The sequence below is a fragment of the Rhagoletis pomonella genome, unplaced genomic scaffold (genome assembly GCF_013731165.1).
Source record: "Rhagoletis pomonella isolate Grant_MI unplaced genomic scaffold, Rhpom_1.0 Rhpom_scaffold_00008, whole genome shotgun sequence".
Taxonomy (NCBI): Eukaryota; Metazoa; Arthropoda; class Insecta; order Diptera; family Tephritidae; genus Rhagoletis; species Rhagoletis pomonella.
In genome coordinates, this window is record NW_023458562.1 from 13,315,592 (window position 1) to 13,330,070 (window position 14,479).

Consider the following 14,479-nt stretch of genomic DNA (forward strand, 5'->3'; position numbering starts at 1 on the left):
ACTTTTGTAGGCATCGGAGTAGATAGGAGTTCAAATCTTTGATGTAGCTTAATATACGAAGTAAAGCTGATTGCTTGCTTCATCGGGTTTTTTGTTGAAAGCAGGATTCGACGTGAGAGAATAAAGTCTAATTTCTGCACAATCTTTGGGATGAGCATCTGTGTTGTACTTTACCTCATGGTTATGTTTCTTCTGACTGCTGAATGGTAAGGTGTTTCTAGCAATTTAAGATGTTTTTTGCACAGTGTCCGTAAATTACGAGCCCAAAGTAAATTTTTCCTTATATAAAAGCCCTTATTACATTTACCATTGTAGTTATATGAACTAAGAAATACGTGGATGATAAAAACTTTATAATATTTAGTCGAGCAAGTAAGTTAATATTACATTATAAAAGTGCTGCTTAAAAGTAAGTTTATTGTAAAAAATTATTCCCAATATTTTCAATGTGTCCGTATAGTGGATAGGGGTGTCATATACTGAGAGGGTTGGATGTATACATTTGAGTTTTCTGCATATGTTAAAAAACCGAAATCTTAGCTCCTGAAGATATGGACCAATTGCGGCAAGTCCTTAGTCTTAGAAAAAATATAATGGAGCTAACTTATCCAAGGGCTATATTGAATAAAATAACCGAAAGTGGTGATCCTAGAGGGTATTGAATATAAGCCCTTGATATCCAAAAAAACGCTTAACGGCTCCGTTGAATCAGATGCCGGCATACCGTTATCAGAATTTTCAAATAGGTATTCGCCCCTCTATTCAGAAGGCTTTGACTAGATTTTGACTCATCTCTCCTGCACGAACTTGCAGCTGCCTCATCGACGCACGCGATCTGAAGACGCTACCTGGCCAACTCGTAGTACCGAATCTTCGGTGATAATACTTCTTTTTAGTGGGGGACTTTCTCTCTATCCAGCTGGTTGTGTTATAGAATCGTAATTTGTTTTCTGAGCTAGTCTCGAGGTAAGGTGACGCCTGTATTCCTCCTCCTTGCACTCACAGCCTCAAACTTGGTATGGTGGATAACAATAAGTATAGGAAGTGCACAGCTCCTAAGGAAACCGTGTAGCTAAAAGATTACGAGGGTCAAGTACCCACTATCATCATTTGACACAGAGTCAAACTGTCTACTATAATTCTCTAAGGAGATGACGATATTTTTTTAATATTGCCTCAAAGTTTGTTAGCTTCGATTCTTTGGTTCCAAATGTATGTAGCATCACTACGAACTTTCTTTTATATTTAATAGCCTTTTTGTAGAGTGGTTTTTGAGATATTGGATGGCTTCGTATTATTATATTTCTTTTTAGAAATTTTTACGTTGAAGTATCGATGTACACATTTTTTTTCTTTTCACTCGGAGCCATGGACCGAATTGCGCTGCCCTCAAAGCTTGTTTGGGAAATATCTGTATATTTCCTACTCAGTCCTAGTCAGATGCCCTCGAGTCGAACTTACCGAGAAAACAGAGAGTGAAGATACCTTGGAACACGCGGACTACTCTTTGTCAGATTAGCCTCTTGTCAACCGAACGAGACCAAGAAATGTGTAATTTAGCCCAGGATGGATCAGAAGCAATCAAAAGTTGTCTTCAAAGATGAACCTCTGAGTTCTGGTGCATGTATTGACCGATTCATACATTCAGGCTAAATGTCACGCCAGGTTTTAAATTTGTTTGCTGCTTGGATGAGGAAGAAGTGGAAGCCATCTCAAACTTTCCTCGAAACTGCACATCTTTTGCAGGTCTAAATACCAGAGATCGTTTATTACTATTGCTTAGCAACTACCGTTGGCAGCGGTATCAGAAAAGGTCAGTTCTTCTGATACTAGTGTGGCCCAAAATTACCTTGAAAATGTCTAGAGTATACAATTCCTTCGACTCTTGACAACTGACAAAAAGGTCCTATTTGCGTGAGAGCATGTGTGGTTCATGTCAACTAAATAGCTGCATCAGTGTTGCGGGCTAACTTCTAGACCAGAAAACAGGCGGTGACCGCAAGCTCTCAAACAAAGTGAGACCTTCATCGTTACGTATGGTATATGTAAATATAGATACAAGAACTCTACTTTTCTAACTTCTTTACTGTCACAGCTTTTCAACATGTGAGTAGGAAGGCAGAACTTAAATTTCAATTGCCACATCAATGTGGCATGCAAAGTTGGCATTGTTTTTTTTTTATACACAAAGAAGGGTGAAGTATTTGCTTGGCTTCCGTACTTGGGGTCTGGTTGCTCTCACCCGAACTCTGTTCAACAAACCACTAATGAAAGTCAACTACGAAAAGTTTGCTGTATGCACCATCAGCCAATGGTGAGCTGATGTTGCAGCAATGCATAAGTTTATTTTGTTGTTATTGGTTGCTGTGTTGGGCTTATAACTTTAAGTTGAAAGCAAAATGCAATTAAAGTGCAGCTATGTGGCGCGTGCAACACATAACCAAAGGGGTAAGTAACTGAGTTACAACTAAAGCTCAACAGTAGCGTTACTGTAAGGGAAGTTTATAGAGGACGGGAACGGGGCGCTTGGTGTGTACTGCTTACTGCAAACTAATTTTGCCATTTGCTGTTTGCTCTTGAATATTTGCTGTTGCTATTTCAAATGCCTTTCTTTTTTTTCCTGTTGCTGTATTTGGTTTGTCGGTTAGTTGGTTTGCCTTGGTTGACTGAGTTTTGGCACGTCAAAGTTTGTAGTTGATTTAAAATGAGTGAAAGTTTCTTACAGCAACGCAAGTGGATTTACAGATTTAATGGCTGTGCTAAGTAGTGTAGATAACAAAGCGAAATGTTAAAGAATTTAAAATTGGTTTGGCTGAAAGCAATGATGTTGCAAGTGAAAGTTTGAAGAAGATGTGCCTTTAATGTATAAGAGAATGAAAACTTTCGGACAAAAATTTGAGCTGTTTGTACAAAGAAGACTTGATTATAGTGTAGTTAAATATTTTAAGATAAATATTTTCAGAAAAGTTGAATACATGCTCTATAAAATTTCGGTTGAGTTTTGCTTTATTGCGCTTTATTTGTGTAATTTGGAAGAATTTTCTTTACAACAATTTCATTCCGCTACATTGGTTTGCAATTAAGTGCGAAAATAAAGCAGCGGAAAGTAAAATTTGTATGTTAAGAAAATCATTTTTTCTGCTAAGTAAAAATTTTATTTTTTGATAAAAAAATATTTATTCAGCTAAATGTTTAGTAATTCAGCGCTCCTACTTTACTAATATTCTTTAAGCCTTGGTATCCGAACACTAAATTCGTTTGCTCTTTGCCAATTCAGCGCACGAAAAATTAAAGTCTAACAGCAAAAGATGAAATATTACAAAAAAAAAACTTATAAGTTTTTATGATATCAGCTGTTTTTATTTACAATTTGTTTGCTGATGTTTAACTTTCTAAGGTGTTTTTACTGTATAGACTCAACGTACTTTGCTTTTTTTTTCTAATTCAGCGCACTTAAAATGCGCAATTTTTAACATATTTTTTAACAACAATTTAATTCATTCGGTTTGTGTTTAATTCATCATAAGCAAATTAGTTTCTGTGACAAGTTCATGTTGAAAAACTAAATAATATGCAAGAAAATTTTATAGCAACCAATTATTTCGTCAATTCAGCATAGGAAAAATTTGAGTTTTTCAGCAAAAGATGGATATTTCTGTAAATTTATTAAACATTTGTGAAAATTCAGCAAATTTTTAGTAAAAAATATTCATGTCAAAAGTTAGCGTTTATAATTTTTTTAACTAAGTATGTGAACTCTATTCACCTAATTTTTGCCTTATTCAGCGCACATAAAATGCACCGCTCTTTAAATATTTGTTTATAATAAATTTATTTAAAGGCATGCTAATAAATAAATACGAATGCAAATTTGATGGTCATTTTCTTTGTTAAGTTACTGTAGGAAAATTTAAGTCTTACAGCAAAATATGGAAATTTACCCAAATATACTTAAAATTTTTTAGTATTCAGTTGATTTTTAGTCAAATATTGTAATTGCATTAGTTTACGTCTATAAGTGTTTTAATGTTTAAACTCTATTCAGCTAACTGTTTCCTAATTCAGCGCAATTGAATGGCGCCATTATTGTTATTACAATTAATTCGCACACACATTTTATAGCGAGGCGGATTCTCACGAATTCAGCGCAATTTAGCTACGGCGCAATTTAGCTACGTACATTCTCAAAATTACATTAAGTGGCACTTCCCAGCAAAAAACCCGATTACCACAGAAACGAAAGTGGAAACGAGCTAGGCGATGGGAATCGCTTACCCTTTCGCTTCAAGAAGGCCTTATTTTAACATGGGCATGTCATTGGCGGTAAGCCCTTACCCGCAGCATTACCTTCAAACGAAGGGAGAACGCATGGATAAACAGAATCCAGAGAAGCGAACAAAGAATGCCTTACAGAGAAACTAATGTAGAATGCCTAGATAAGTGCATACTTAGTTATATTAAATTGAAATCAGAAAATGTCTTAAAAGATTAAAATTAATTAAAATTTTTATAAATCAGCTCAGTTGTATTTTCTTAAAAATCGGTATGTACATACATGCTTATTTAATAAAGCTTAAAATCGTACTTCCTCACTCTTGTACTTCACTTCATTGACTGACTTCAACTTCGCTGCAAATTGAACAAAGCAAAACATGATTTTTATGCGAGACAAAATCCAAAGAAAATAACGGTAGAAAAAGAATTTTTGGATATTCATTTTATTTTTCAGCTCACTACGATGCAGCATTCTACTTTGCATTCTCCGAAATGAAGCAAAGAAGGGAAATAAAAAAAATATTGTAGGACATTCTACTTTGCATTCCCTGAAATGAAGCAAAGAAGCGAAACAAATATAATATTGTAGGACATTCTACTTTGCATTCCCGGAAATGAAGCAAAGAAGCGAATTAAAAAATAAATATTATAGGACATTCTACTTTGCATTCCCCGAAATAAAACAAAGAAGCGAAATAAATAAAATATTGTAGGACATTCTACTTTGCATTCCCTGAAATGAAGCAAAGAAGCGAAACAAATATAATATTGTAGGACATTCTACTTTGCATTCCCCGAAATGAAACAAAGAAGCGAAATAAATAAACTATTGTAGGACATTCTACTTTGCATTACCGGCAATGCCTAAAAGAAGCGAAAAAATTCTAAGCCATTACAACGCTATGCCTTCTAGAACACGTTACCACTGAAAGCGATTACCGATTTTTTGCTGGGTTGTAGCAATTCAGCGCGTACAACTTCATTGATTTAATCTTTTATCAATTGACAGTGGCTTATATTTGAAAAATTATTGATTTGTTGTATGTTGGAAGAAAATGAATTAACATTTTCAGTATGCTGTAGATATTCAGCGCTATCTATAAACTGTCCATAGTTTTTTCAGCGATTTTGAATAAAGCAGGCGAGCCTAAAATAGTAATTTGAACTAACTAATTTACTAAAAAGAATCGTCAAACTTAATCACTACATTATTTCGGTATTCAGCTAACGAAAATACAGCAAAAAGAAAGCTTTTAAGTTTTTAATTGAATGCAATTTAGTTGATAGCAGATAAGCAGACTTCGTTGTTATTCAGCTCAGTTATAAGTCATTAAATTTCGTTTTTATTCAGCGCATTATTTTATTATTCAGCTTATTCAAATTCAACCGAATAGAAAATATTTTAAGAAATTATTGTTATCCAGCAAGTTTTTCAAACCAAATCAGTGGTTCGAAAGCTATTCAGCGCCTCACATTTTATACGAAATGATTCCAAGCAGGCACCTTTAACAATTAGCTTTCACTTTAGCCATATTTCTGTACTTTAAATGTCAGAGTAGAACTCCGCACTCAGCCTTTTAAGCCCATAAGGCATTAAGCGCTTACGCCGCAATATAAAACTTGTAGCTAGATGAAGCGCTGAAAGCCTGAAAAGCTATTTGTAGAGCTCTCGTACTAATACTTTTCAAAATCTCCAACAATCTCTTACTCACCATGCACGGTAGCCGTCTGATATGCTGGCGGTGGCGGCAGCGGCATCACATCAGCTGCGCTACCTAGCAATGTTACGGGCTCCTTTAGAAGCAGCTGTTGTTGTTGTTGCTGTTTTCTCACCTGCGACAGTTGTATGGTGTGATATTTCACAATCGGCTGATTGCAAAGCAATTGCGTTGCGGCTGCGGCTGCGGAGCTGGTACCGGCCATTGCTTTTGTCGGTAGCATCACATCGCTGTTTGCTGCTGTTGGGGGCAGCGGCGCCGGCGGCGCAACGGAAACACCCGTAATCGACGCATAGGTGGGTTGCTGCTGTGTATGCGCGGCAGTGGCAATGGGAAAGTAAATTGTGGCCGTGGTTGTGCTTCCAGGCAGCGGCACATTCGCCGTTTGAAAACAATTGCCGGACATGCCAGTAGCGATGAGTGTTGCACCAAGACCTATACCAACATTACCATTGCCATCGGTGGTGCAATTATTGCTGTTGCCACTGAGCGCTGATGCGGCTACCGTTGCAGCGGGTGTTGCTGTTGTTGTCTGAAAGCGCACCAAAGCACCGCTGGGTACAGCCACATATTGTTGTTGTTGCTGCTTATGTTGATGCGGCTGCAGTGTTGCATATTGGCGGAGTGTCGACTGTGGCAGTTGCTGTTGTTGTTGTTGTTGTTGATGCTGTTGACTCTGCTGGTGGTGGTGTGTTGGCGATGAGCTTGCCGAAACGATGTGGAATGTTTGCAGGCCATGGGGCGGTGTTGATGTTTGTTGTTGCAATTGTTGTAGTGGTTGCTGTTGAAAATGTTGCGGTGATGGTGTGGCTGAACGGCTGTAAAGCTGTTGGTATTGTTGCTGCATTTGTTTTTGCACTGTCATAGCTGGTTTTGCCATTAACATAACATCTGGTCTCTTTTGTTGTTCCTGCTGCTGTTGTAGCTGCGGTTGATGATGCTGCTGCTGTTGCTGATAGTATTGTGCATTGATTTTCGTTCCAGTCAACATTTGATTTTGATTTAATTTCGCTGGTGAATTTTGCAGCAGACGGCAGGAGTCTAAAAGAATATAGGAAAGCAAACGTAACGAATGTACTAAGAGTCAGGGTTTTGAATAGAAAAGTAGATAGGTTGATGAAAGTCAAGACGCTAAATTTGCTTTAAGTGGGAACCAACAAAATAAATTTCGTAGGACTAAGAAATTTATAATTCTTTAAATAATGATCCGAAAGTGTTAGCTAATTTCTTCAGTGATACAAAAATCTTCTTTTGCCCTAACATAATCCTATTCTAAAAGAAAGCTGCACTAAATTTTGCCAAAATGCAGAAACAAATCAAACACATTAAGGATGTTCCTGAAGTCTTGAAAAGCCCTTGCTCGGTGCACAGCATGCTCGCATTGCATGGTAAGAATCTGTTTTTTATGGGACAGCACTGTGTAATCCGTACATCGTGAAAATGCTTTTCAAGACTTCGAAATACCCCTAATATGTGAGTTAGGAAAAGGAAAAGAAAAGTTCTGGCTATTTTGTCGAAAAAAAAAAAATTCAGAAATTTGGTATGCCAAATTCATGCAGCAAACGGAAAATGCAAATAAAAAACTATTTCCAGTATCTAAGAAAATAAAAATTACCCCGAAATTACCACGAAAAAAATTTTATTTAAAAAAAAAATAAATAGAAACTATTCTGAGTAGCTTTTAAATTGTTCTTAAGGAGGAAGGAACTTTTGCGAAATTTCGCAAAAAAAATTAAGTCGAAAAAAGTTACGTAAAAAATATGAAAACTGTTCTTAGTTGCTTTCTTACAGGTCTAGGGTTCGTGTACAAGAAAAAAATTTCTGCTAAATATGACAAAAAAAAAATTTCCATAAAGTTGAAAAAAATTTATGGTAAAAAAAAATTAAATAAAAACTGCTCTGAGCAGCTTTTCAATGGTCCTAGTGTTCCTGAAAAGGAATAAAAGTTCTATAAAATGACGTCGAAAAAGTAGAAAAAATTTAATGCTTTAAAAAAATTAAAGTGTGCAAAGTTGTGCAAAAAAGGTCGACATTTTATTTTATAAATAAAAACTTCATTGAGTCGATTTTTAATAGTTCTAGGGTTCTTGAGAAGGAATAAAAGGTTCTGCAAAATTACGCCGAAAACAGGTTTTCGAAAATGTCGAAAAAATATAATGTTTGATAAAAATGAAATCTGTTCTGGGTAACTTTTTAATAGTTCCACGGTTCCTGAAAAGCAAAAGAAAGTTGTGCAATAGTACGAACAAAACTGTACATACTATATAGAACTGTGAGTATTAGTAGCTTCAGAACAATTAGTTATTTTTTATTTTATTATTATACAGTTTTTCGAATTTTTTGGAAAATAACTTGTTTTGCTTAATTCTGGACAACTGTCTTCAGTTACTTTCAGATACTAAAATTGGTTACAAAACTGTACACTCAAAAAAATTCAAAGCAAAATGTTTAAAATGTGAAAATCGTGAATTTGTGAAATTTTTTTGAAAACTTGGAATTCGCTTTTAAAAGGTTTTTGCTAGAGAATGAACTATATTTTAATTAATTGAAATTAAATAAGGGAAGACTAAGCCAAAAAAATAACGAAAAACATTGTCACTTTTCAAGTTCCTGGACTGTATCTCCAACGAAAATTAATACACTTATCACTTAGCTTTAAGTAACTTATTTTGTATTAATAATTTTAGTACACATGTTAAATTAAAATTTGTTTTAAATATTTTTTTTTATATTATTAAATTTTGTTTTGTTGCATATTACAGAAATGTATGTATTGGGGTGTTTTAGTGCTCCTTAAATTTTACAACTCTATCTTTCTTTTGATATTTTTTGCTTTCCTTGACTAAAGTTCATGAAAACCCTTTGTTCAAATTACTATTTATATATTTAGTGGTTGGGAAGATGGCTTTAGTTATTACTAAATTTACGTATTAAGAAGTTTTGCGCGAATTATACCAATAAGATACACTTTCTTTTACACAAAAGGTCAGCGCAAGTTTTCTCAGCGGAATTTTTATGGGATTTAAAGTATTATTTTAAAAATTTAATTAACGCATGCCGCTTACCGTCTCCAGAATCAGTGCCACAGCCAGCAATATTTCCACTGCCATTGTAATCGTAACTGTTGCTTGGATTTGCTTCGCCAACAAGAGCGTCATATTTGCAGTTTTTGCAATCGAACTGAAAGACAAAGAGAAATAAATGTTTTCAACGTACTATTTAATTAATACATTGCAATAAGTGAGATAACAGATATGTATCAATGAAATTAATTTCAGCGAAGGCACATTGGTCATATATACGTTTTATTTTTATATACGTAATCGAACACTGAAACATTTTACTCAAGTTGAAGTAAAAAAAAATATATATTTTTATTTCTAAAGGTGTTAAAACTAAAAACTAAAGAAAATTTATTAAACAAAGAAAAAACTTAATGCAGAACAATAAAAAAATACAAGTGTCTTAAAATTAAAGCGAATTAAAAAATATATTTCGAATTTTTAAAATCATGCACTCCGAAAATTAAAAACAAATTTAATTTAATTAAAAAATATGATATTTCTTATAACAACAAAATCCAAAAATCACAAGAAAATTAAATTTAAATTAATTAAAAAGAGAAGAGTTTCTAAAATCTATGCGAAATATATATATTTTTCTATTTAAAACAACAAAATCTAAAAACTAAACTAAAAAAATATATGTATATGTAGATATGATATAAAATTAGTTTCTGAAAATTAAATGAAACTAAAGAAATACATATATGTATTTCCTTTTTAAAACAACAAAACCCAAAAATTGTAAGAGAATAAAATTATTTAAAATAATAGAAAAAAATCCGCTGCCCGAGGACTCGATCTAGCTTCGAATGGCACGGCGAGCTTTTCCCACTGGGTCATTGCGACTTTTGGAGCGGCGCGATATAATTTTTCTGCTTTTTGTCAAATGAGATTTTCACCATGAAATTTGGCAAGGGAGCTTTTTTGTAAGTCTTACGTGTCAGAATAAACAAAGTCTTTCAAAATAACTTGCATACTTTCTTTCACCTGTATTATTTACAGCAAACTTTCAACTGTCCTAGACGGAATGCCACGGTAATTGTTATCTCAACTACTACTTTCTTATTAAACTCCCAAACTTAAAATCCCATCCCCATCGGGTAAGTGGACATTTCGAAGCCGTATGCCAGTTTTCGTATATATTTGCACAAAAAAAGCCCCCAAAAAATTCTAACGCTGCGGGAGTAATCGCTGTTATCATCACGAGTACTCTCGTGATGTCAAAAGAAAAAATTTCTCGCAGCTAGGTTTGTGATTCTCGAAGTAGTAAACATGTAAGAGCTTCCCAGGAACCCCTATGAAAAATTCTATCCCCCCAAAAAATTTATAAATAATAATGTAAGTAAAGCTCGAGCCCCTATTACGAATCCCATCACTTGGCAGAGCGCAAGGCTTTATTTACCAGTAATTATCGCAACTAAAACACAACACCCTTGGACATACCAAAAAGGTCATTGCCGATTGCCGCACGATAAAGCGACCGTTCCAACAACAGTTGTTCCCAACCGGATGTCAAGCCAAACTGATTCCATCTCGATAATTTTTAAGCTACCCTGCTTCACGGAACAAAAAATAATATCAGTGAATGCGTGAGCTTTAGAGCACCACTCATGCTCATCTCTTTAAACCCCAAATATTCAAAATAAGACTAATATTAAAAGAAAGCGATTTATTCTGCATGCTCTCTCATGCGCTCTCATTGCAGGAAATGAACGCTGGTTTCTATCGTGCTACGGTACGGAAAAAATACGCCACATCTCAACGTCTCGAGGAAAACGCCTGAAAAGGGAATCGTTGAGCAACAAAATTCCTTTTTACTCGTACCATTATCACTTAATCCTCAAGTATATCGCACTCCCAGATCCCTCAGGACTGCGGAAAGCACTATGCGGTATATTTTTGCAGGGGTCCTTTGGGTGTTGGAGCTTCCACATCAATATGCAAATCCTATATTATCTCAATTATCAAAATACTGGTACATATACCTACGTATTTGTTTTACCCGAATTCTCTCTTTGGCAAATTAAGTTAGTTGATGCTAATTTAGACACCCAGAATTAATATATTAAATTTTGTTAAGCTTAAGGAATTTCTCAGAGTTTTAATAAAGTCAATATTTTCTGGAAACATTTAGGAAACAAAACCCAAAATCCCTTTCTTTAATACCATTTCCTTTAGTTTCATTTAAATTATTTGTACATATGTATAAATTCTATTTCACTATCTCACATTTTCAATTTCTCCTCACTCGTTACTCTACATATTTCTCTAACTAATCTCATTCACAAAATCCTTCGCTAAATTTACTATCAAAGCGCATTAAATGAGCGCAATCGCAACGCGTGATAAAGTCACACTAATCCTTCGAACAAAACCTCAGTGGCCACATGGAGCACACCATTCAGACTTTAATATGAGTATGTAAATACGTATACGAGTACATATGCATACATATACATATCAAAGTCTGCACAATTGGACTTTTACAGCTGTCAGCTAACCAGTCAGTTTACTTTCACATCAAAAGGACGCAGTGGACATTTTATTTGGTGGCATTTGTATTGGTGTGAGAAAATTTCTAGTATGTGGTGTCTAAGGTACTGACTGTCACAGTCGAAACTCTCCATGTAGTTGCAGTAAATATCTGACTATTTATATCTCAGCACGTTTTGTCGGTGGCTTCCGATTCTTTATTGTTGAATAGAAAATTCGAAAATCCCTGCATATATGTACGGTGGCGGGCAAATAAATAGGGATTCGCTATTTTAATAAATTTTCATGAAATTTTAAACTTTTTATTCTGAATTAAAAAAAAATTTAGTTTTGCAATTTTGTAGCCCATTATATTTTCATCTATATAAAAGCAAAATTCGAGCACACATACTTTGTGTCGCGGCTACGGAGCACAGGTTTATGTTTTCATCGCTCCGCTGTGGCTCCGCTCCGGCATTTTATTTTGCTCCGAACTCCGCCCTTAGCTCCACTCCCACTAACAAAAACTTTTTTTTTTATTATTTCTTTATATATCGAGGACTAAGCACCAATAAAACGTAGGAGAAATTTTTTGAAAATTTTCTTTTTGATGCAGAAATGCATCTAGAATCTAGATGCTCTATGAACAATTCTGCATCCAATAGAAACAAAAAAATTGCCAAGTAAATTAAATATCGTCGCCTGTTATCCCAAAACTGATATCCAAAAACTGATAACATCAATCGTATGATCTTATTTTAGAAAATATAACTACATCTATACATCCGCTTCAGTTAAAATCCTTTGCTCTTTGCTCCTTTGATCCGCTCCGAAGCCCTGCTTTGGATGATAGGAAATGCATAAGAAAAAATTCCTAAAAATCAAAAGTAAGTCCTACCTTCTTCAAGATGTCACTTTATTATGCTAGAATTTAATGGCCTGCAAAACAGACTACCTAATATTTTTTCGTTTTATCCCACTGTTTGTACATGGTTTTAAATTCAGACTTACATGATTTTATTATTTAGACACAGAGCTGTACTTTCAAAAACAAAAACAATAAACTTTAGATGAGCAAAAGAAAATAGTCAATCCTTGTTAAAATGTCGCGTCCCTATTTAGTTTCCCACCACTGTATATTTATATTTTATTTTCTTTGCTTTCATTTAGTATAAATTCCTCTACGTTTAACCTTTTTAGAATTTTATATCCAGCTGTTCTGTTAAATTCTCGTTTTTTTTTGTTTTAGTTAGTTTAGTTTGCCAGCAGCTCCCAACTGTCCGTTCAATTGCCATGGCGATTTAAAGGGTTGAAGAAAGTGGGAAACTGGAATAGTGAAGGCGTGAATGGAATTGGTAATTGTATGGCAAATTGGCTGAAAAAGGAGCTATAAAATACGAGTTATTTGTGAAAATTGGATTTGGCTTCGGATAGCTAAAGTTAAATATGTTGGAATCAAGTAAATGAAGTAATTTAAAAGCAGGGTCTCTAAGTAATGGAAATTTAAAAGAAAATAAATGCTAAATAATTGAATCGGCTGATTTATATATGCATGTATCTGGCGCTAAAAGGAGTTTGCATTTTAAGCTTTTGATAAATATATATTCATTATTCAGTGCCTCATCTGTTCTCACATTTTGCTCAAAGGGCTGTGAACTAAATAAGTGTAGTGCAGTGTTATAATAGTTTATATAGCGAAATTTAGTTACGAGTACCATGTAGAAAGATCATTCTTCTAGGTACGCGGTTATACCTTTACAACTCTGTACACTCAATGGGCAACGTGATCAACCCATGTGCAAGATGCGGTAGCCAACCTAAATGGAGTTTTGGGTCAAGGAAAAAAGAGAAATTGCTTCGATGGGGCCACTCCTTCTTGTACGGCTTAATAGTGCACTATTGCCAGCAACGTCTGTTCAACATAAGTGCGGCTGCAAGCGTTTGCCTGTCATGCATCTTAATAAGACCTCCCAGCAATGGGTTGTGCTCTGGGTCTACTCAGGGAATGCACTGCCACAAACCGCTAAAGGGCTAAATTCAACGGGATAAGCCCCGTTTGTGTCCTGACGGAAGAGAAGAGAGGTGAGATTAAGGAGAATTTTTATGAGCGCAACCCACTCTACAATGTTAAAATCACGCTTGGCGACTTTGCGTCAGGATGGGCAACTTTAACGCCAGGGTAGGCAAAGATGGAACATTTAGTCCAATAGTCAGAAATCTCAACCTTCATCAGCAATGACTTCGTTGGCTCCGTTCGTTTAGCGATTCAAAACCAAGAACACAATTGAAAAGGTATTTTTCTGTAGACGAGAATTTCTGAGAATTTTTATGGTTTAAATATTGATTGAAAATTGCGGCCAAGTTTATCGTATTTGCGTATAGTTGTGGTTGAAACCTGTTCAGTTTGAATTGTTTTTGCATTTTTTTTCACTTCATATTTGAAATTAAATTTTGTAATAAAGATAAATATGGTGATGAAGAAATAAATGATAACGATGAAGACAAAAAAGAGAAGACAAAATTGAAGATAAAGACGAAAATGGAGATAATGAGAAATACATAAGAATTAGGGTCACGAAATGGTAAGAAAATGTATTGAATTTTTTCAATAGGAATCGAAGTAAATTCAGCCATAAAAAATTTAGTTATCGAAAGTTATCTAGTTACCGAAATTTGTTGAATCAACGAAGTTTATAGTTTTCGAAATTTATTAAGTTATGCATGTTGTTGAGTTATCGCGACGTGTTTTATTGAGTTGTCGAAATTTATAGACACTGAAAATTATTTGTCGAAATTTAGAGATAGTTATCGAGCTATAAAAATTTGAGGGATTATCGAAATGTGTCAAGCAAATGAAATTCATCAAGTTGTCGAGTTGTTTAAACTGAATAAAAATAAAAATATAACCACCTGATAACCAGGCAAGTATGAATAACTTCAATAAAAACT

General features: G+C 34.7%; 1 protein-coding gene across 6 annotated transcripts in view; it reads right to left on the reverse strand.

Moving 5' to 3' along the window:
- Window positions 1-14,479, reverse strand: part of LOC118744217 — a 240,237-nt gene that overhangs the window by 40,316 nt on the left and 185,442 nt on the right. For all 6 annotated transcript variants that reach the window (XM_036477081.1, XM_036477079.1, XM_036477077.1 and 3 more), the window contains 2 exons: window positions 9,059-9,173; window positions 5,988-7,034 (listed from right to left, as the gene is read on the reverse strand). In XM_036477081.1, the coding sequence (XP_036332974.1) occupies window positions 5,988-7,034; window positions 9,059-9,173 (1,162 nt within the window). The remainder of the gene's footprint in view (window positions 1-5,987; window positions 7,035-9,058; window positions 9,174-14,479) is intronic.